We start from the raw sequence: 22,378 nt of genomic DNA on the forward strand, positions 1-22,378 counted from the left end.
TTTCCAGTGTTACGTATACTCAATGCTGTAATTCTGATTGTAGCTTTTTTTACTGAGATAGAGATAAAGGTTGCAAAGATGGTAATGCAAGTTTAGAAGAGTATGCTTAGATAGCAGAGAACTGGGGGAGGAAAGATTGCTTTAAAACATTGTCTTAATGCTTAAAGTCAGAAATGGTAACTGACAGTGTAGCAGATAGAGCAAGTTAATTTAATTCACCAGCTGCTGAGATGTAGTCCCCTGTACATCTTTTCTGTGTGAAAAATCTGTTAATTAAGCCACTGGGAAACTGGGTGTTCATTCTTATTAAATAGCATTGGGATTTTGTGTTGCTGTGATAATCCTTTTATGTAACAACAGGTGAGTGATATTTATGGTTTGCTTCCCCTTCCTAAGTAGCGTGGTTGTGGAAGGAGTGCAAATGGGCGCCCTACGGTGAAGACTGAGAATTGCTTTTTTAGCCTGTACAGCCACGGCCAGTATCTGAAATGTTATTTTCTTCTGTGCTTTGACTGTTGGGTACTTTACAAAAGGAAAAGACGTTATATAGAAACTTCTTCCTTCTATTTTGGAATACAGATTCGTGTTCATTTCCCCAAAAATATGTGAAGTAAGCTTTACTTGGCATACTGATGTATGCAGGCTTTGTCCGTAATTCTGAAACTTGCTAGTTGTTTCTGTCTTATTTGAACTTTCTAGCCTAGGATGTTGGTTAATTCCAGACAAAGTCAGTGAAACACTTTAATCTTTTTAGAATTTTCAGATGGAAATAAGTGTAAAAGAATGGCATTTATTTGTTGTCAGTTGGTGATCCTTGTCCTGTAGAGTTGTTGCCCTTGCGTTGTGAACCTCTTGATTACTGTCTTTTCTGGTTTGCATAGTGTCAAAGGTACAGGCCAGACTTGCTCTAAAGCATCTATATGCTGCATAATCTTTCAACATGGTTATTTTTAATTTCTTGAGTTCAAGAGGGAAGGACAAGCTCCAACTATAGGAAAGAAAAGAGAGATTAAATACTTATCATAATTCTGTGGTGCAGTGCCAGTACCTGAAGCACAGGCAGCATTTCTGAGCAGTGCCTGTGCCGGCGTGAGAGCTTGCGTGTGCTGTAGGAAAAAAGGACAACTTTTATTCTCCAAAGGGAAAGCAGTTGATTGAAAGGTAAGTAGGAAGCAAGTGAGTGCTGGAAAATCCCCTCTGCTTTCTGGCTCGCCATCTGGCAGAGGTTTGAGGTATGCAGGGTTTAATTTATAACCTCTCTGGGAAGTTGGGAAATCTGACAAAGATAGTGCTGCCCAGTAACGCTGGGGAAACAGGAAGTAGCAAAGGAAGCAAGTCATTGCCGAGGCGTCCCTTTTGGCCACCGCGCAGTGCCGAGGCACGAGCACTCGGGGCAGGGTTTCTTTTCCTTTTGCGTGTTGAGCGTACAGCAGCTGTTGGAGTCACTTGCAACCTTATAACACACAAAACGAGGAGAAGTGCAGAGATGTTCCTGTCATGCCTGAAAGGGGTCATAAGTTATTAATGGCTTTGTCATCACAAAGGAAACAATCATTCGGTGAAACTGCCAGCAAAAAAACCATGTGTCGATCAGGCACGGTCACCAGGTTAGTGCATGTTTGTGGCTTGTATTTCTGTCATCTTTTCTCTTTTAGGTAGAGCGTAGACTAAAACTTAAGAGTAGAATATTCTATTTGAGGTAAAATGCTTTTTAACTTGTGCAGAAAATTTAAGGGTAAAGAATTGAAGGGGGAAGAGACGAGGCAAATGTTGGTTTAAAATGTTTGCCAGAAAAGAAAAGCAAGTTCAAGCATGTTAAACTGAGTAAACTTACAACAGTGTATCTCAGCTGGGCTTAGTTCTCTCTTCCCTTTGTCCTGTAAGATTTGTTTGACTTCACAGTGTACTGTGCTCTTAATCCTTCCAAGAGGCTATTGTGAAAGAGGCTGTTAGAAGTATTAAGAAATGGAATGTGTAACCAAAAAAAGTAGGAGAGATATGGAAGAGTATTTCAGAAATACTGGGAAACGGTTAATAAATGGAAAAGAAACACAAATTTTGCGGAAAGCAGTTTTAAGAACAGATGGTAAATGTTTAGGTGATTGAATCGGAGAACTAGTTTTTGTTCAGAATTACTGAGAGCACATTGGGAAAGCTTTTATTTTACAGATTTTCTGTATGTAATGCTGCCTCATTTTTGGTTAAGCCTTTCATTGAGACTGAAACTTCAGTCTCCCTCTGCATTACATGAGGAGTGCATTAGTTTCTGTAAGTTATATTTCGTCTATGTAATGTTATATGTAAGTTACATATTCAGAAGGAAACTAACATCTTGCTTTGCTAGGTTTTACTTTCACAAGAGAATCTAAGGACCAGAAGTTATGAGATATTATGGAGTTTAAAAAGTTCTCGGACATAATTGGCATAGAGGTTCTTGTTACAAATTCAGTTCAGGTTTAATTTTTGTACTGCAGTTTTGGAAGCTGTTTTTTCTTTGTTTTCAGCATGACCAAACTGGGCTCCAGGACAGACCATAAATATTATTATAGCAAGTAAGAACTTTTAATAGAACTTTTGGCAACTTGTAGTTTGAGATGAGGGTAATGTGTTTTTTATGCCTATATACTGCGAGATATGGAGATGATCATATCTGCCATATGTTCTGCTGAAGTTAAGCAAGAACTGAGGACTCATGGCTCTTCCAGGATGCAATCCTTAGCTGAATCAGCTTGTATTTGCTTTAATTGGGCTGACACCAATAGCATTTAAGGCCAAAAGGGGTGTTCTCCTGTAATGCAATCCAGATTTTTAATGTGGCAGAACTTTATTTTTATTTCTCTAAGAACTTTTAGCCTGTAAAGTTACACCCAAGCCTCCAATAGCCTCCAGTCTAGCTCTATTATATATACACTGACTGAGGGTATCTGTTAAAATTACTTCACAGATGTATACATTTGCATACTACACAATAACAGAAGTCTACTCTCCATTTGGAGTTTGAGCTTGGTAACAGTATTGTTATGATTCAGAAGAAACTTCTGTGCCAGACTGGCATTATCTAGGTTACATGATGAAGTGTGTAATTTCACATTTTTTCATGCTGTTGTGACTCTCATGGTACTTTAAAATAAAAAGCAGCTCATATGATAGTGTTTGAGAAAGTGATAGACTTGGACTGACTGTACTGACACACTAACACTACACTGCAGGTTGGTTTGGTTTTTAGTCTGGCAGACCAGTTTGTATACATGAAGTAATTACAGTTGTAGTTGTATAAGTTCGGTACCATGCTCAAGAGTTCTGTCTTTCCAAAAGCACTGTTGAATGATGAAGCAAATACTGTAATCTGCTGTTCCACCATTTCTCCTACTACACTCTGAGGACCATCGTCTCCCTCACAGGCATAGAATTGTCATGGGGATCATCTGAGAATTGAAGTGACGCGCGGCTTTTCACCGTCGGCTGCCATCCTCTTCTGTTCAGAGGGTTCATTTCAGTGCTGTGTCAGTGGAGGAGGAGGAGGTTGATTTGATAGCCACAAATAACGGGTTTTAGGGCTCGATGGAAAGCAAATTGAAAATATATATTTAGTCCCTTGGTGAGCGGGGAGAAGAATAAAGTGTGTGGCTATTACTAGAAGCTTGCACAAAACACTGCATGAGTAATGTCATCTTCTGTTTTGTGACAGAGAAGCAGCATCAGAAAGAGAGCATGGCTTGGCTCTGATTGCATTTCTGTTAACTTCATTGTCAGTTCCATGGAAGAGACTCTGCCTGTGCAGCTGGGGTGCAAATGTGTAGTGGGGTCTTTGGCTCGTCGTGCAAGAATGTAACTGCAGAAGAAGCAACTTGGAAATGTGTTTCTATTCTTAATGATCACGGGACCTAACAGACTCCACAGTGACTTCAGTGCTTGGTAACAATCTGTTCTTCATGTAATGGATTAAAAAAATTTCATTGGAGTGGAAGGAACCATTTCAGTGAGCTAAAGGCAACCTTATTGTAGATGCTAGGACCAGAAAAAATCTTTAGGAGCACCCATTTTTCCTTCCTCCCACCCCCACAATAAAGATCCTGCAGTTCCATTGTTTTGACAGCTTTCTCTCAGCAGCTTGATGCAAAATAGCATCTAGTGTCCTTCCAGAGTTGTTTTGTACTGATGAGAAAAGAAGAAAAATCTGCCTGAGACAAGATTCAAAGTACTTAAATGGATTTCAGAAGCTTAACTCAAACATTCCAGTTAAGAATACCAAAGTTCTCCCTATGTCTGCAAATGGAAGTGCTTGAGGAGTCTACAGATGTGATGGGGAGTGCTATAAATCACAGTGAGATCCAGAAAATAGGTAGAGCAGCCTCTCTCTGAATCTGCTGAAAAGCCCAGTATGTTGGGTGGGCTCTTTAGCTCATACAACATGTACTTGGTTGCATGGAGCTCAGCCACGTCTCCTTTTATTCACTTAGCTGGGCTGAGGAAGTTCTGAGGTTTGGTCTCTATTCTCAGGACTGTTTTATAGTGAGTAGTCAGAGTAAGAAATGATCATGAATTGAGGAAGCAGAACCTGATACTCTGCTGTCCTTTCCCCTCAGTTAAGTCATCACAGTGTAGAACTGGATTTTTTTTTTTTTCCCCTGCTTGCTTCTCTGCTTCCATGATTCATTTTTTTTATTTTTCCCTCTCTCTCTGCCTGATATTCTGGCTTTTCAGGTGGAGGATAAAGTGCCCCCATCCAGGCATACTTTAATGAGTAGTCTTAAAACTAGTCTATTCCTGTACAAGAGGCCAATGTGACCTAGTCAAATATTTCTATTTTCTGTATTTACCTAGGGCGGGATACCCTTGTCCCCAGTGTTTGTTGTTGGCTTCCTAGAAATCTCAGCTTCCTGGTTGTTTTGGATAACCTCTGTGAAACATTTAACTCTGCCTTTTCTGATACATAAGTACATAGCACTGGAACAGTTTCACACCAAAGGCTAGGTGCTTAAGGCCTTTCTTGTTCTGTGCTTTGTAGTAAAAGCATACAGGATTTGAAGACCCAGGTTGAACTTGAAACTGGTGGATGGCATTGAGACTAATGTTAGAGTTAGCTTAAGAAAACTGACGTGAGAGTGTATTTGTCTGAATAAAAGGGTTCCATTTTTACTTAATCTTTTTTCTGAATATTGTAGCTAGAAACAGACTGAAATAACTTAATCATAAGTTGTTTTCTAATGGTTGAATGCTGATATGCCTCTTAAAAGAAAAATTTAGCCCAGGACTTGCCTGTGTGTTCTCATTTCAAGGAGATCACTCTTAGTGGTTTGGTATCAGCAGCCAGCTAATTAACACTCTCCATTTCCCTTGCTTTGACTCTTCTACAAGATCTGGAGAAATAATAAGAAGGATTGTTTTGGGAGGGAAGTGGTTAACTTCTGTTACTATTTTTTATTCTTAAAAGCTTAAAATATCTCTGTGTAGCCCCTTCTTGAACCTGTTAACACATTGCTGTTGCTAGAAACTTCATTGTGGGGGAGAAGGAGGAAGGAACAACTCAGCTGGGAAGTGTCTTACTCATAAGAACAGAGAAGAAAGAGCAGAAGGAAGGATGCAGCCAAATACAACAGAAGTAACTTACCTTTTGGTGAGCAGGAAGGTCAGGTCCTGGAGGAAAGCTGGGAAGCCATTGGGTGCCTTGCAGTGTCTGCTGTGAGAACACTTCTAGGGCCTTGGATCCTATCTTCTCTGCTTTTGCCTGTTTTATAACACTGAGGACTAAAACCTGATTTTTATGATTAAGTTTTCTGGGCTGCCTAGAGAATTTAATTGAATTTTCTGGTAGAAATTGCTAGTAATTTCCTCCCCACACATGCATCATCAGCAAAGGGCAAGCAGTTAGATCTAAACCCTAAGCTGATCACTGAAAGATCAATTGACTTGCAGTTCTGTTTTTCCTAACGCGTACACAGTGGGTGCGTCCTCTCCTGTTGTGGTTCATCCCTCAACAAAACTGTATCACTTGCTTATTCTTTTCAGTGTGGGTACTTGGAGTTGAGCCTAGTGCTCGGGTAGGTGTGTGGTGCTGTAGGCTCTTGGATTCCTGTACTGAGCTACGCTATTGACTTCCATTACTGTCCCTTTTGGGGAAAGGAGGAGCACACAGGATCCATTAGATTTCAGTCCTCCACTGAAAGCTTTTCGGTTCTAAACCATCATTCCTTTATCAGAAATTAATTAACTGGAACTTCATTAGTTTGCCTTTTACCAGCAAAGGTCTCTAGCCCTACACCTGAGGATAACAGACCGTTGTTATGTCTACATCAGACTTTCCATTCAGTTCACATATGATTTATTTTCTGTATTATACAGTAGGATTTTTAGCCTAGTTCTGTTACCAGTTGAAGAAACAAAGGCCTCATAGTGATATATCAAACAGAAAACTACTACTAAAACTACTTTTCCTGGTAACTTGTTTAAGATAATAGAAGAGTGGTAGGTGAAAAGGTGCTTGGTGGAACATGGCATTAATAATTGATATATAGATAAACTGCCAGTCTGCAGCAATCTGAGATAAACTTCATTTGCACAGGGTGCTGTCACATATGGCATCCGGTGTGACTTATACACCAATGCTCTCATGTAGAATATAACACATAAATATCGGGAGTAAGTAGTACTGGACACTGCAGTTACTGGAGTATGGCTGTTGATCCCCTCACGATACAGAAAATGAGATTGTATATACACGTGTGGCATAGAGCTTTGGAGAAGAAACTGATTTTTCTTTCTAGTCACCTGCCTGATTAAGTCTCTCAGTGTTATCTGAGGCATTTTTAAAATATAAATACTTAAATAAACATTTACCAAGCACTTTTCCATTGTTTCAGCAATTGTCAATCACTGTTGAGAGCTGTATAAAAATAAATCGGGACTTTTTGCACCATGTGTTTTTATACATTACAAACTTCCTGGAATCTATGAACACCCGTCTGTGCCACATACTTGACTGCTGAACTATGTTAGTTGTATAGAAAACTTGTTTAAGGAAAGAAGCTTTGTTTCTCGGTGCACATTTCTTAAGGAAAATCTAAGTTTTAAATTGTTTTTAATTATACTGCATTGCAGAACGATGGCCTCGCAGGAGCCGGTCTGGCCAGTCCCGATGAAGGCAATCGGAGCACAAAACCTTTTGACAATGCCTGGAGGAGTGACCAAATCAGGGTATCTTCATAAAAAAGGAGGCACTCAGCTGCAGATCTTGAAGTGTAAGTTGAATGAGGTATTAACTATACTAAATGTTTTTAATGCTTGCTTTTGGGGCCATTACGACATTTCATGTTAGCAGACTATTTAATGAAGCTGTTCTTCCACTTACTTTGTCTGTAATGGATTACAGTTTTACTGGAATATATGTATGAAAGACCCATATTGAAAGAATTTCCTTTAATTCTTTTGTAACTATAAATTTTAGATGATAAAGGTTTTGGTTGATTTTCTTTTACTTGGTTAAATCTCTTGTCTGGTCCTTCCCAAGTAAGGTTTTCAAGACAGAAGCAGATTCCTGGGATGTGTATCAATGTCAAATATTCTTTTCTAAAGCAAATTAGTACTCAGCTTTCTTTCCAGTTAGTTATTCTGTGCTGGAAAAATATCCAGATTTCCTGCTGCTGTTGTGAAATGGCAGTTTTCTCACTGCCAGCATTAGGCTTTACTTAAAACCAGTAATGGCTTCTGGAATCAGAATCTATTTACATGGCGAAAACTTAAGATTTTGGGTTTATTTATATGCTATTAGTTTGCTATCCCTGTTTATAACTAAACTATACTTGTATACCTAAGGACAAAGAGTGCCGACTTTGATAAAGAAAGGAAAAGAAGAAAATAAAACATCCTTTTATTGGCAGCTCTGTGAACTTGAGGTGAAAGAAGAGAGGGAGAAGATACCGTCGTGGTTTTGGAATGGGCGTAAATATGTATTTGTAGCCTGGGGCTACCTTTCTCCCCTGTTGTTCTAGGTTGCATTCTTACATTAGCTTATTCCACTGGGGAAGGAGGGCAGGTGGAGGTCAGACCTGCAATGTCTTAGGCTGTTTCTGACGTTATCAGATCAGTTGCTGCCTCTCAAATGAGGAAAGCAAGTACTACCCTTAGTCCTGAAACTCCGTGAATGGACAGCTTTATCATGTGACTGATCAACAAGCTGACACTTAACTAGTTTGTGCTCTTTTATAATGATGAATAAGATTGCTAAAATGTTCAGCAATAATTCTACTCAAGTTAAGAGGTTCTAGTTAATGTACTGCCTTTGGATTTATATTTTGCTCGCTCTTTGTCTTTTCAGGGCCATTGAGATTTGTGATTATCCATGAGGGATGTATTTACTATTTTAAGAGCAGCACATCCGCATCTCCACAGGGTGCATTTTCTTTGAATGGTTACAACAGGTGAGTGCCAAAGAACTTAATTAACACCCAAGCTCATTTTACTTAATGCAGGGGGCTATGGTTTTGGTTTCCAATAAAGTTAAACGCAACTACATCTGTTGTTTGGGTTAAGCACTGATCTCGGATTCCAAGAGATGTATTCCTTTCAGATTGTATATGTGATGTTTCCTGTGCTTTGCAAGTGTATAGCCTTCATCTTCTGTAACTTAACCAGTAAAGCTGTTAAAATGCAATGGGCTTATTCTTGTTACTGACTTAATGCAGACTTTGCATGTGCAGATAGATGTGGATTCTTCCAGATAAACAATCTTTGTTCTCTAGTGATTTCAGTGATCGCCACAAAAATAGAAAGGAATCAGAAAGGAAAATTTACGGAGTTACTGATTCACTAACACTAATTAGTGTCAAAACTGAATCAAGTACAGGAGTGAGAAATGAGAGAATGCATGTGTCTGACTCATTTTGCTAAGTGTTATAAATCTTAATATTTGCTTTTTAAATTGAAGACAAAAATACGTGACTTTCAAGCGAACCAGTACTATCAGATCTGACTAAGTACAGAGTATGTACGAGGCCTACAGAAGTCTAACCTACATTTAGGAAACAGCTGCTGTAATCGATGCTAAGAGAGGACTAATGAGAGAATGTAGGGAACCACCTCATTATTGGTCCTAACCACCACAATTTTATTGTATTAGTAAACATACTTGTTAATCTTGTACTGCATAATGTCCTCAGACTTTTGGAGTAAGGAAATATCTTTTGTTGGAATGTGAGAGCTTTCTAACTGATCACAACAATGGCGTATTTTCTGGGAATGCAGTTGTAAACATTGTAGCTAATTAAAAATTCAAGGTTAATTTGTATAAGAAAGCTATACTGTAACTTGGTCATTACACTAGCTTCTGTAATATGAAAAATACCATGGAATTTGTGAATGCTAGGGACTGTGTCATTGCTTTTTATATATCTGCATTCTAGCAGCCTTGTAGAGATCTTGGTTGGAATTGGGACCAGTTCTTGGTTAGTGTTATGCACAGACATAAGCATTATTGGAAAAGAATTTGAAATTAAATAATTTGTTGTACTAGGTAGTTGCATAAGACTGAAATCAAGTCAGTCTCAGGCTTCCCTGGACTGTTATTTTGCAGTTTTCATTCAATAGCCTTTATGTGTTAAGAGTGGACAGGAGATGAGAAAGTGCCGAGTTCACTAGTGACTCAGAATGTATAGCGATGCCTGTTGCTGGTATTCCTCCCCGCTGCACCCTGGGTCTTTCACAGTTGACATAGTTCTTAATGGCAGCTTCAGGGTGTTGATTTGATTGATTGATTGATTGATTGATTTATTTATTTTAAGAATCGATTAGGTACCTCACCGAAAGTCAAATGTGTCTGAGAATCTTTTTTTCTACATTTACAAATCAACTTCCCTAATTAATATTTATATGAGGAAATTGGTGAGTTTAAAAAGTTTAGGAACAAGAAAGAAAGCCCCAGTAATGATTGTAAAAACTCTAATCAGATTTCTCTATGGTGTGTGCTGAATAAATCTTTGGAAATGTTACTTTTAGATTACCCGCAGTCTTGGGATTTTAGTCTCCTTATTTGTTCCAAAGCCTTATGGGAATGTTTACAACCAAATTTGTGTGTGTGAGAGGAATTTCCTCATTTGAGACTCCTCTGGGCAACAAATAAAGAGAAACAAACATTATCTGATGCAGTTTGTGAAAGAGGTTGAGTTATGCTTGTTTTAAAATAATAAAAAGTGCAAGAAAGTGTTTATAAGGAAAAGTGGAAAAATTAAGTTAACTTTTAATCAGTTCTCCTTTATTTTCATGGAAAACCTGTGTTTTGATTTCTCCTCTATGCCTTTTCGGAATAAGGATCACAGGCACCCTAAGTACTTTTTACCATGGTGTGAAGCTTGTGAATGAATGTAATTCATTAAAATTATTGAAGAGGTAAAAACATCCATTTATAAGTCTGAATTAATTAAAATTATTGAAGAGGTAAAAACATCCATTTATAAGTCTGGTGGTGGGTTTCTCTGTCAGCACAAGCTCTCGCATTGTGCTTTCTACCACTTCAGGGGAGGAGTACTACAAATGCACATATGGGGATCTTGGTGGTGTTTTCCTGGGTTTGGGGGTTACTTTTGGTGAGGCAAAAGTGGCCAGTAAAACTGCTATCAGAGCTTTGACTTGCACAGCAGAATTAACTTTATAGATGAAGGTTTTTATGTATTGATTGTTCTGTTTCTCAGGGTTATGCGGGCAGTTGAGGAAACAACATCAAGCAATGTGTTTCCTTTCAAGTTAGTTCATATTAGCAAGAAGCACAGGACGTGGTTTTTTTCAGCCTCTTCTGAAGATGAAAGAAAGGTAACTTTCTTCTTCTTTTGCAATATAATTTTCCTTGAAGCAGAAAGCGAATCTTGGAGTTCCCTAAAATCGTAATGAACTGGACACACAGCTGGCCCTGAAATTTGTGTACCTAGTTATTTGGGTTCCTCTGAAAATCATGTCTGAAACTTTAACTACTAGGTTAGTGTTAGTTCAGGTCGTGATTTAGGGAATGGGTGTAAGTGACATACTAGATGACATGGTTTTCTGCATCTTGTTCATTTTATTTCTAGACAAGGATCACAGACTTGGATGTTAAAGCTTTAGTAAAGTATGAAAAGTGTTCAGTGAAATCTCTCGCCCGTAAACATACTATGAACACGTAACAGGCTTTAGAAAAAACAGCTTGAAATTTGCAAACTGAAAGTTTAATATTTTAATAACCTTTTTATAGCATTTTAGATAGTCAAAACGTTTTGACTCGTAAGTCCTCTCAATATAAAGTCATGGATAAATACTATAAAATGTAAGTTCCTTGCACAGTTACTCTGTTCTTACAGCAGACAGATACTGTCCATCTTTGTTTAATGATTTAAAGATGGATGTGTTGAATGTTGCATTATTATTCTTATTTAGAATTGGATGCTGTCCTTGAGGAGGGAAATCGATCACTACCATGAGAAGAAAGAAACAATAACAGAATTCAGGTATTGACCCTTAATCTCTATTTGCTTTTTATTCCTTTCGCACTAGCTCTTGATGGTGGTGTTTTAGGCTCTTTGCACCTATAAGTAATTTCCTGTTAAATAAAAACAGGTGCAGTGAGGTCCAAGAATGAAAGGCCTTCCTAAGATACAGCTTAAAGAATACCAAGACAAATCTTTTTATGAAGAGAACTTTAAATGTCAGCTTTGTGTAAAACAAATAGAAATTTTAAAATGACAGCAGCAACATATCTGTCTGGTAATTGGGAAATAGGAATAGATTGTTTCTGCTTCTCCAGCAGAAATTCCTTTCCAGTGCTGCAGTCCTGCTGACAGGCACGTGTACTGTCCCAAGACCCATAGCACAGTGATGCAGAAGGTACTCTGTCTTTTCTTTTGCAGTGACTCTGGTTCTGATGCAGACAGTTTCTATGGCTCAGTAGAACGTCCCATTGATATCAAGTATTCTCATCATTCAGCAGATAATGAAGGTGACAAATTTTGACACTGATAAATAAGATTTATATACTTATTTATTTCTTCTGAATTCTGCAGGAATTATTCCCATAACTTAAGCAAAGTGCAAATCCAATTTGCCACTATAATTTTTTTTTTTTTACAAGGTGTGTAGTTGTTGTAATTTTAAATCAGAAGCAGATATTCTGTGCCATAAACCATTAGTAAAAATAAGTGGTAACTAAAGAAATTCAGATCTTTCAAGGACGTGTCTGACACCCTAATAATACTGTTTAAAAGTTTTATTAAGACTGCATGTTGGAGAGTTTGTAGGTCTAGCAAAAAGATAAAACTTTTGAGTATGTCCATAGGTTATAGTGTTGAAATGCAAAGTTGTCTTTATTATGATAATTGAATATTATTGATGGTAATTTAATATAATTATAATAATAGGATATTAGTCACTTAGAAGTACGTTCTGAAAACATGCAGAGATGATGCAGAAGAACATAGTGGAGCTAGTTATCTCCTATCCACACTGTGAAATTAATTCACCTGTCTGCAGAACAAGCAGAATCACCCACATTGGGCTGTTCTTGCATCTGTGTTGCAGTCTGTTTAGTGTGAAACAGAACTGATCATCCCCCCAGTTCAGGAAGATCTTACATGAGGCTTAGGGTGGGCCTGTGTGAAATGCTTAGGATAACATTCTTCAGTGACTTTCAAACTGAGCAACTGTTTAAAGTGAGACTCTGAAAATCTCATTCTTAGCATAGCCTTTTTTTATTCAAAGTTTGATACCTGTTCATTGCTGTGGTTGTTTCACAGTAAACAGTTTGGGCTGTGTATTTTTTAATTAGAAGTGAGGACATTGCAGCAAGCCTGTCAGACAGGCATTCACTGCATATTTCAGTAACTGACTTCCTAGTCAAGAAATGTGTTAGCAAAATCCAACATGTTAAGCCTCACCTCGAGGTTCAATGTAGTTCCTTCACTAGGCCTTTTCCCATCTGCCCTTTCAGATTTTTAAGGGCTAGGCTGATTGGAGCAAGTACTCTCATTTCCTGAAAGGAAATTCCTGACTGTTTTTCCTGACTGGGACAAAAAAGCAGGAGTGAGTCTTCTTAGGAAATCCGGTTCAATTGCTACAAAGTAGAGAAAAACAGACTCAGCAGCATTTCTTGTAGGATTGTAGTTCAGTACTTCTGTGTTTATGGGAGGGAAGGGTTGTATGCAATAAGAATTATGTTAAGAGGCGTAGCAGGAGTTTAAATTAGGAAGAGCTAACTGGTTTTTATCAGATACTCTTACCTTTTTTTTTGATGTGCAGCACAGTTCATCTGCCACTGTCGTAAGCGACGGCTTTCTTAATTGACATCAAAATTTAAGAAAAAAACCTATTCTAAATAGCAGAGAGGTGGAACAAAATGTTTGATTTTTAAAATTTTTTTCACCTATTTTTAAAAAAAATTAACTGTAAAATATTTGTTTATTACAAAGCAGTAAGTACTCAATACCCTTTCTCGGTTCCAGGGTTGACACATTGATATTTTTGTTTGTTTGTTTTTGCTATTATTTTTTTTTGTCTGCAGATTATGACCAGGAGGAAGAGGAGGAGTCTTACTTGCAGCCAGATACTTCTGACATTGTGAAAGATGGTACGTGATTTCTTTCATTCCTTTCACAAAAGGCCCCATGAGAGGTCTGCAGTGAAGGCAGTATTCACGTAGAATGTCAGATCATTATTTTGGCTTGGTCGTATCTTAAGCATTGCAGGTGGCAAAATAACTGAAGCAATGCACAGGTATCTAATCTTGAGAGGTATTTAGAGTCAAAAGTTCCTAGTAACAGCAGTAACAATTCACAGGAAGTGTTACATGCCTTTAAAGGCATGTTTTCTTGCAGGTTTCCTGCCCTGGAAGGACCTGTATCGGGTCATCAGTCTGGAGGAGGGGTAATGCTTTTAATGTAGTCTGTCTGTATTTTTAGCAAAGGGAAAACTCTCTGCAAAGTCATTATAAGCCAGGCCTGAATAAAAATTGCAGGAGTTTCCTACACACAACATTCAGAATTGTGCTGAAAGTTAAATGCATTTTGGGTACTGGCAGATCAGATGCCAATGAAATATCTTAAATCACATAGAAAATAAATTCTAAAAGTCTAATTTCTTGACATAGTGTATTTCCCCTCAGTGTGTTATATTTTTTGGATGTTTTCTTTCTGTAGACATGGTCCTGCCCCCAGCCTACCCACCTCCACCAGTTCCTCATGTCAGAAAAGCTGCCTACTCAGAATCAAGAGCAAATTCCTTTGCTGGCAAACCTAGTGTGCCAGTACCCCCACCGCCTCCTAAGAGGAGCTTACCTGATATCAAACTAGAGGATCACTTAAACGTGAGAGAACCCCAGCTACAGTGCCGACCTGAACCTAGTCTGAAGACTCAGTCCTCAAGCCGGAGGCTGAGAGAACAGCTGCCCCCTGTACCCCCTCTACCTCCTTTCAAAAAGCCTGTGTGTGTCAAAGAATCTTGCTCGTTGCCCCCAGAGACTCTGCCTCTGGCTCAAGTTCTTGCTACTCCAGAAGGATGTGAGAAGCTAAAAACCTTAAACCTTTCACCGCGAACTCCTCCTCCACTACCAAGCAGTAAGCCCAAGCTGTTACCGTTTACTGAAAAGCCAGTAGAGCCCAGAGTGCCAAGAGAACATGGTAAACCCGGACTGTTTGTGCCACCAGTGCTCCCAAAGCCACCTGTGCCAAGCCACCAACCCCCTGGAATCAAGCCTAGACCAGAGAAGTCTTCCTGTCCCCAGTTACAGTAAGTGTGAAAACACGATGGACTTCACACTTTTCCATTGTGTATTAGTTAACTCGTTGACAGACTTATTTCTCAGATTCACGTCGACATCTTTCTCTTCCTCAGTGCTGTGCTTTTTTTGCCTCTGTATTTGTTGTTTGAAAATTTTGCAATGAGTTTAGCTTCTGAAATAGCTCAGAAAGAAATAGTAGATAAACTAAACTTTAAAAAAAATGACACCAGAATTTTGCAGTTCATTTGTTTTCAGGTCTGTCTTAAAGGCTTAAAAGCCTTTGATCACAGTGAGTAAGAAGCCTTTATGTCAGAAACTCAGTGAACTAGAAAAACCATTTTAGGCTTCTGTGGAGATAGGAAATGTATTTAATTTTATTTGAAGATCATCTCTAGTAAGGGATGTGGAACTAGTTATGGTGGTGAGCCTGATGTCTGCAGTGACAGGCAACAAGCAGAAGTCACAACCTGAGAAATTACAGCTAGATATTAGGAAAAACTTTCCACCATGCAGACAGTGAAACATCAGAACAGGTTACTGCGGAGAGGCTGTGGAATCTCCATCCCTGGAGATACTCAAAACTTGACTGGATATGGCTTCCTGAGCTACCTGGTCTGGTTGGACCTGCTTTGTACAGGAGCTTGGGCAAAATGATCTCTTGTGATCCCTTCCAACCTAAATTAATCTGTGATTTGTGGGCTAAACTGAAACTTGCTCTTCAGTTCTACTTTTATTATCCCTTCAGAGTTTTGTGTATATGTGTTTTGTTTTCCTGAGGAGATGTCCTTCAGTTTTTGTTCTGTTTCTGCCAGGAGATCACCACCAGATGGACAGAGTTTTAGAAGCTTCTCATTTGAAAAACCAGCACTACCCTCCAAGCCAAACCAACCTGATGATGATTCTGATGATGACTATGAAAAAGTAAGATCAAGCAGATGATCCATTCTCAAAGAGTAGTTTTCTTACTTATGTATATTTTTGGGAATGTTTTAAATGTGTATTTCAGGGGAAACAGTGCTTTGTGGTGGGGGGTTTCTTGAGGTTTGGTTTTGGGTTTATAGTTTTGGGGTTTTTTTAAGCTTTAAAGAATGCCTTGATAAATTCTGGATTTTAATATCAGATGTAAAGGAGGAAGAAGCATAAAGCAAAGATTAAATTACCATTAATAATTTCAGATACTGATGGCTGTAACTTATTTGCATAACAAGTTGCTAGCATTTTGAGTTGTCACTGATTTGCACGGTGATTTATTTTCTTCATATGTTTACAGGTTGGGCTGCCTGCTTCAGTGTTTCTTAATACCTCTGAATCCTTTGAAGTTGAAAGGTAGAATATGACTTTAAAATAATTGCCTAGAAATCCTACAAAAACATGCCTTGAGCAGTAGTCCAAAGATCATTTTTGATAGGTACAATTTGTGTTTAAGAACACAATAAAAGTATTTGGTGAAGTTTGGTAATGGCTTCAAACTGTAAGAGGGTAGGTTTAGATTAGACATTAGGAAGAAATTCTTTCCTGTGACGGTGGTCAGACACTGGAACAGGTTGCCCAGAGAAGCTGTGGCTGCTCCTCCCTGGACATGTTCAAGGCCAGGTTGGATGAGGCTTTGAGCAGCCTGGTCCAGTGGAAGGTGTCCCTGCTGATGGCAGGGGGGTTGGAACGAGATGATCTTTAAGGTCCCTTCCAACCCAAACCATTCTATGATTCTATGACTTAAATTCCTTTAATATGGAAATAACTTTTAGGGGTTAGTTCAGTGCTCATGTGTCAATTGAAAATGCATGCTACTTGCAAAGTGATTTTGCTCCGTCTGGAGAAGGTTGTTCTGCCAGAATGCTAAATGGGACAGAAAGGCAGATCTGTGCTGCGTTGCTGGTTCAGATGCTAGAACAGTGACGTTCTTTCAGCTAAGATGTACTATGAATTATCACAACTGAGACAGAGATTTGGAATAAGAACTTTAAGAATATAGACATTTTACTTTGCTGATACAGAAAATGCTAATATATGTAATTGCTGTATTCTTTTTAGGACATTTAAGGTTAGTAGCCCACAGGGACAACCTCAAAATGGATTGTACTGTATTAGGAACTCATCTACTAAGCCTGGAAAGGTAACTTGGAATTGCTGAATCTACCCCCCCAAAACCTCTTTGATTTAGAGATACTGTATCTTATATATGATAAAGTACTTAACAATTTAGATGTGTTCTTTTCTTAAAGTAAGAAAATCTGAGACAATCACTATAATAACTTTAGGAATTTTTTTTGTTTGTTTTTTTTAGGCTGTATTGTAACTAATTCCTTAATAATATATTGACTTAGAAGAGTTTATTAGCATAGACTGAATGTATGGCATTTTTCTTCTTTAAGGTATTGGTTGTATGGGATGAATCTGCAGAAAAAGTCAGAAACTACAGAATCTTTGAAAAGGTCAGTTGCTGCACTGTGTGTGCACGTGTGTATATGTGTATATATGTGTGTGTGTGTATGTGTATAAGTGTGCATGTGTATAGGTATATATCAGAACTAACAAGTTAAAGTCTAATCTTCTCATTCCTAAGCATAAAAATAAGTTGACTTACAAATATCTGTTCTAGGATGAGAATTTGAGTGCTCAGATCTGGGCTTTCTAGTTGCTGTATTGTGCAAAAGACAAACTAGCTGTAAATGGTCACATCTAAATTTCAGCTCCAGTCAGATCCTTAAGGAAGGAATATTAAATTCCTGAGTTTAATTTCGACTTCTTTGTGTAAGTGACTGGTTTGCAAAACAGTAGCTTGTTTGAAAGAATTTCTTGGTTCTGATGATGATGTTTTGGGGATTTTTTTTTTTTTTTTTTTTTTTAAGCATTGAGTTGGAAAAATTACTGTCAATGATTACATATGTTTTTGTTCTACAACAGGATTGCAAGTTTTACCTGGATTCAGACGTCATGTTTTTGAACATGGGAAGTTTGGTCGAGTACTATAGCACTCACATCTTACCTAGTCATGACAGCCTGATTCTTCGGTGTCCTTATGGTTACTCTAAACCCAGGTGACATGACTGGCATAATTCACTGACACATAGGACGAATGGGTTCCCTACTGCCCTTGAATTAAATGTGGACTCCTGCCGCTGTTGGACATCCCATTGTTTGCACAAGGAAACCGAGTCTGTTTCAACCATTTATTCTCACGTGAATTGTACATAGACTCCATTTAATGAACTCTTGGGAAAGCCTTACAATCCAGATCAGTGGATTTTATTATCTTTTCTTTTAAAAAGATCTGAAGGGATTATGCTGTGAAAGTTGTCCATGATACCTACACCTTTGATAAAACTGCTGCTATTACTAATCTCCTTAGAACTTGGAAGATGGACACGAACAAAGAAATTGTCTGAATACAACCAATAAACTTCTGAAAGTATATCACAAGTTACTTGTGACAGGGAAAACTAATACTCTGACTAGAAGGTGTTACTCCTTAAGTCAGCACTGGTGCTCAACTGAGGGTTTTTTGTATTACGTGTATAGTTGATGTGTAAATAATGAAGACTTCTGTGCAAATGATTTGGTTTACTATAGGTAAAGATGGTCAGGAAATGTGGCTTCTTTTTTTTTTTAAGCCACCTCATATGTAAATGTAACTTCTGATTACAATGTCTGCAGTAATTAATACCAGGGTACTACCCAGCTGATGCAGTTGTGGCACCCCACATATTACTTAATGACGTGCACTTTGGATAGGTGTAGAATAATACTGACTTGGCTTTCGTGGGAGCCCCATTAGGTAGTTCTGAACTGGAAGGGTAGAGTAGGTGCCACTAGTATTTTTAATGGGTATGAGGAAAGACAAAGGACTACTTAAGATTAAGGGGGGATGGGAGGGAGTCTTTTGAATACCCCAAATTCTGACTAGCAGTTTTCTCTCACATTGTGAGCGTCAAAGTTTCTTTAAAACAAAACACAAAAAAACCTCTGAAACCATGAGTGTGATGCCACTGTCACTCCATAAATCTTTGTGGTCACTCTCTCAGGATCAGGTTGTCAGCCCATTGCATTCTGTTCTGTTTTAGGGTAAAACATCCTGCCCTGGGCTACTTTTTGTAGTTCAACAAGAGTTTTTCCATTATTGAAATCGCTACTCAGTTTGTAGTTGCGTGCAAAACAGAATCTGTTTTTAACATACTATCAGTAATAGGCATTAGCAGGGTGCTTGTAGTATTTGTTCCCTAATATTCTGGGGACAGGTATCTAAAAACCAAGGCCTTGATATTTATGACAAAATTGCCCTATTCCTAAAATTTAATAAAGATGAAAAAGTTATTTTAGTGACCTGTTTAGTAACTTTATTGATTCAAAAGTCCTGTTAAAATGGTCTCATATCTCTCATAATGTTCACAAGACTTGTAATAATAATAATAATAATAATTAAAAAAGTCCTGTCGCTGCTGGAACAGAGATATCTAGTTTCAATCAGTCTGAACCTGTATCCGTAAACTTCATTTTTTCTGTTACCTTTTCAACGTTCATATGTGTCAGTTTTAATCTTGTCACAGTTAGATGGTCATAACTGTAAGGACGCCTTCCTGTGTGATCTCATTTAGGTTCCTGCTCCGGCAGAGGGGTTGGACTAGATGATCTTTCGAGGTCCCTTCCAATCCCTAACATTCTCTGATTCTGTAAACCAGGATTTTAGCCCTAAAGGATTTTCCTTAACAGAAGTGTAATATTAGGACCCTACACAGCAATTGAGGCTCAGCCAACAAAGCATTTAAAAAATATGATACATGTATAGCAGTGCAAGCTCTAGTTTCTTGCAGTATTTACACATGGTTTACAGAGCAGATTTTTCTGTCTGGGAATAGTGGATTTCATTGTGTCATGACCATTGCACACTGTATGCTGTCTTTGGGGCCTTACTCAGATACTTAATTTTAATTTTTTTGCAACCATATACTCTTAAGATTTTTAAACTCTAAAAATACTTATGTAATCCAGTACATCTAAAACATAACACTGTCTTTACCTGTGTAATACAAGATTTTCAAATATGTAAATATTTGTGTTAATTTCCTTTTTTATATAAATGTATATATTTCTTAAGTGGATAAACTTTCGATGCCAGTTCACCGAATTCTTTGCAGTCGTCTGTAATTTAATGGGTGTGTGTTTCAATGCTTTTGTCTGTAGTTGTGTTAAATAGTGCTTGATTCTTCTAACCATGAAGTTAGAGTTAGTTTTCAGCCCCCTTAAGAAACAAATCTTCATGTTAGCAACACAATCAGAAGTTTGGCAATCTGGTCATCAGACAGTGTGGCAGGGGATGGAAATCACCCATTTTCCATTTACTTCAAAGTTTCCTGAGTGCAGGGTTGAGGACTGGAGCATTCATTTTATCTACGGACACAAAATGCAAGTGCAGCCGTAATAAAGAGCATCTCAGAGGAACAGGAATGTTTGAGCCAGAAAGCCAAGTCTCTGAAGGTGTTCTTCAGGAGTTTGCTTGGGAAAGGAGAACCTTCCCATTTCCCAGCACCCAACAGCCCTTCTGCTGTGTAAGTGTAACCAGCGGGTTTGCAGCTGTAGGTTAGTACCAGTGCGGTAGGTAGGTACAGCCTCGTAGGTGTACATCTCAGACATCTCCAGAGTTCAAGGTAGGAGGTATAGATGAGGACATTTTAGGTAATCCTCTTGTCCCTCCAGAAACAGGTAGAAGGGTTCCACACAAATAACCCTCTTCCAAGTCCTCTTGCTCCTACACCCTATTCCAGTCTGTCTTTATGCAGGATTAGATGAAGGTAAGTTTCTGATGTTTGTAGGGCAGAACGGCCCAGCTGGAGCGCATGGCTCAGTCTGTCTCCTGTACCCCTTACCAACCTGACTCTCTCTCTTGCTTCACCACAAATCAGCCTCTTGCACATACAACCTAGTGCAATCTCCTTAGCTTTAGAATAGTTTGTGCAGAAGTGTAAAAGCAGTTATTTGGTATGCAAAAAAAAAATATACAGTTTGTGAGTTTGATAATGTCCAAGTCAAAATAATTGGTACTAGTTTGGAAAAAGTCTTGTCTTTTCTAGCCAAACTTCCAAGAAGGTGATATTTGTGAGGGATTGCTTTTCTGGGGGGGGGGGGGGGGGGGGGGAATAGTGGTTTTGAAATTAAAAGTTTCAACAAGGGACTGTCAATCAATAGGTAGCACATCATAAAAAGTGAACCAATGTCCAGACAGTTTTTCAGTAGTGAATGTGCTCTGTGACCGCAGCTTGTCGGATAGTCCCTAGTTCAGAACTTCAGTTTTTACATGAATGCAAATAAGCAGCCAGAGAGAATTCCCGGCCTCTGGTGCTTTGGAAGGTTGAGATTTCTGAAGCTGTAATGGGGATTGTTTGGAGTTCGGGGACATCTGCTGGTCAGCCTGGTCCGTGCAGGGTTCCAGGCAACAGGAACACCGCTGCTCAGTGCCTGCGTAGAAGTCATCTGGGCAGAAATCGGTCCTGGTGACTTCAGATAGAGTTGGAGATTAAAGCTGAACTTCAGGTGGAGACTTGATGGGCCAGGTCTTTGAAACTTAAGATGTCTTTTGGCTCATGTTTCTTGCATAAGTAATGTTATTTAGCAAAATTACTCATCGGAATGTCTTAACCTAGATGGCAGCAAAATTAATTGAATTTCATACTGCTGTGTTTAAATTACTCTTAAAATATACTTTGAGGTAGAATTTACATAATGGAAATCTGAGCACAACCTAAATTATTGACATCATGAAGCATTAGAGAGTTGTTCTGAACATGAAATACTTCACCCAGCAGCAAGCAAATTGCATGATGTTGCCATAGTTTCTATCTTACTAAATAGTCAACTTCTTGAAGTCCAGGAGATATTTTTCTAGCAGTGAGAGTGCTTGAGATGACCATGAGTACAACCTCTTAAATAGGAGAGCTCCTAGTTCTTTTACTGTAAATACTCAAAATTCCAAATGCTACTAAAGCTTTCAGAGTAGATGGCGTTTGAGCTCCCTTTAAAACTGGATGAACGGAAGTGATTGAGCTCAGTGGCCTTAGGGCTCATGGGAAATGTTGCAGCATAGCCAGCGCTAAAAATCTGTTCCTTCAGGACTTCTGTTCCTGTATCTTGATCACAGGGTGGTCATTCCTGTCCCTCACTTCCACCTCCTTTCTCACAGCGCCTTAGTTACTGGGGAAGTGGGTGCTCCAACCTCTCGGGTTCATGACATGGCCCTAATGGGCGTGTGTGTAATCTTTAGAGATCGCAAAGAATCATTTTTGGTGTCATTGTATTTGCACATAATTCTGCCGGAGTTGATCTGCACAGAACTGACAGTGATAATGACTGTTTGCAGGATTAGATCTCTGGATATAGAAAACCAGGGAGAAGGATCTCGCCCTTTTTGAGTTCCTTTTTCTACCTTTTAACAACCACTTCACACGAACTCCCTCTGTGTACGGTTGTCCTGGTTTTTGCTAGGATAGGGTTAATTTTTTTTCTTGGTAGCTAGAAAGTGCTGTGTTTTGGTTTCAGTGGGGATTGTTATGAGAACAATGTTGATAAAGTATAAGGACATGGTGTTTGGGTAGTTTGCACATGCAGAGGATGAGGGGGGAAGTGTAGTAGTTAGTAAAACCCAGAACTGACAGTTGGATG

At 38.7% G+C, this 22,378-nt stretch overlaps 1 protein-coding gene across 2 annotated transcripts; it reads left to right on the plus strand.

Annotated features, from left to right (window-relative positions):
• Nucleotides 1–1,497: 1,497 nt before the first annotated feature.
• On the plus strand, nucleotides 1,498–17,884 carry SH3BP2 (SH3 domain binding protein 2). 2 transcript variants are annotated; one of them, XM_010167624.1, is made up of 14 exons: nucleotides 1,498–1,607; nucleotides 7,099–7,238; nucleotides 8,315–8,417; nucleotides 10,683–10,800; nucleotides 11,398–11,468; nucleotides 11,868–11,956; nucleotides 13,514–13,579; nucleotides 14,148–14,314; nucleotides 14,393–14,736; nucleotides 15,541–15,649; nucleotides 15,999–16,054; nucleotides 16,760–16,841; nucleotides 17,101–17,160; nucleotides 17,633–17,884. In XM_010167624.1, the coding sequence occupies exons 1-14, from the start codon at nucleotides 1,498–1,500 to the stop codon at nucleotides 17,768–17,770; spliced, it is 1,653 nt and encodes a 550-aa protein (XP_010165926.1). In that variant the 3' UTR covers nucleotides 17,771–17,884. The 2 variants fall into 2 exon arrangements, with proteins under 2 accessions (XP_010165926.1, XP_010165925.1); XM_010167623.1 differs by having other exon boundaries at nucleotides 14,148–14,736.
• The last annotated feature ends 4,494 nt before the right edge of the window (nucleotides 17,885–22,378 follow it).

The sequence above is a fragment of the Antrostomus carolinensis genome, unplaced genomic scaffold (assembly GCF_000700745.2).
Source record: "Antrostomus carolinensis isolate BGI_N321 unplaced genomic scaffold, ASM70074v2 scaffold14755, whole genome shotgun sequence".
NCBI lineage: Eukaryota > Metazoa > Chordata > Aves > Caprimulgiformes > Caprimulgidae > Antrostomus > Antrostomus carolinensis.

Coding starts and splice junctions, on each gene's coding strand:
- SH3BP2 (XM_010167623.1), top strand. CDS start 1,498: ATGCCTGAAAGGGGTCATAAGTTATTAATGGCTTTGTCATCACAAAGG. Junction 8,418..10,682: donor TCTTTGAATGGTTACAACAG/GTGAGTGCCAAA, acceptor TCTGTTTCTCAG/GGTTATGCGGGCAGTTGAGG. Junction 10,801..11,397: donor CTTCTGAAGATGAAAGAAAG/GTAACTTTCTTC, acceptor ATTCTTATTTAG/AATTGGATGCTGTCCTTGAG.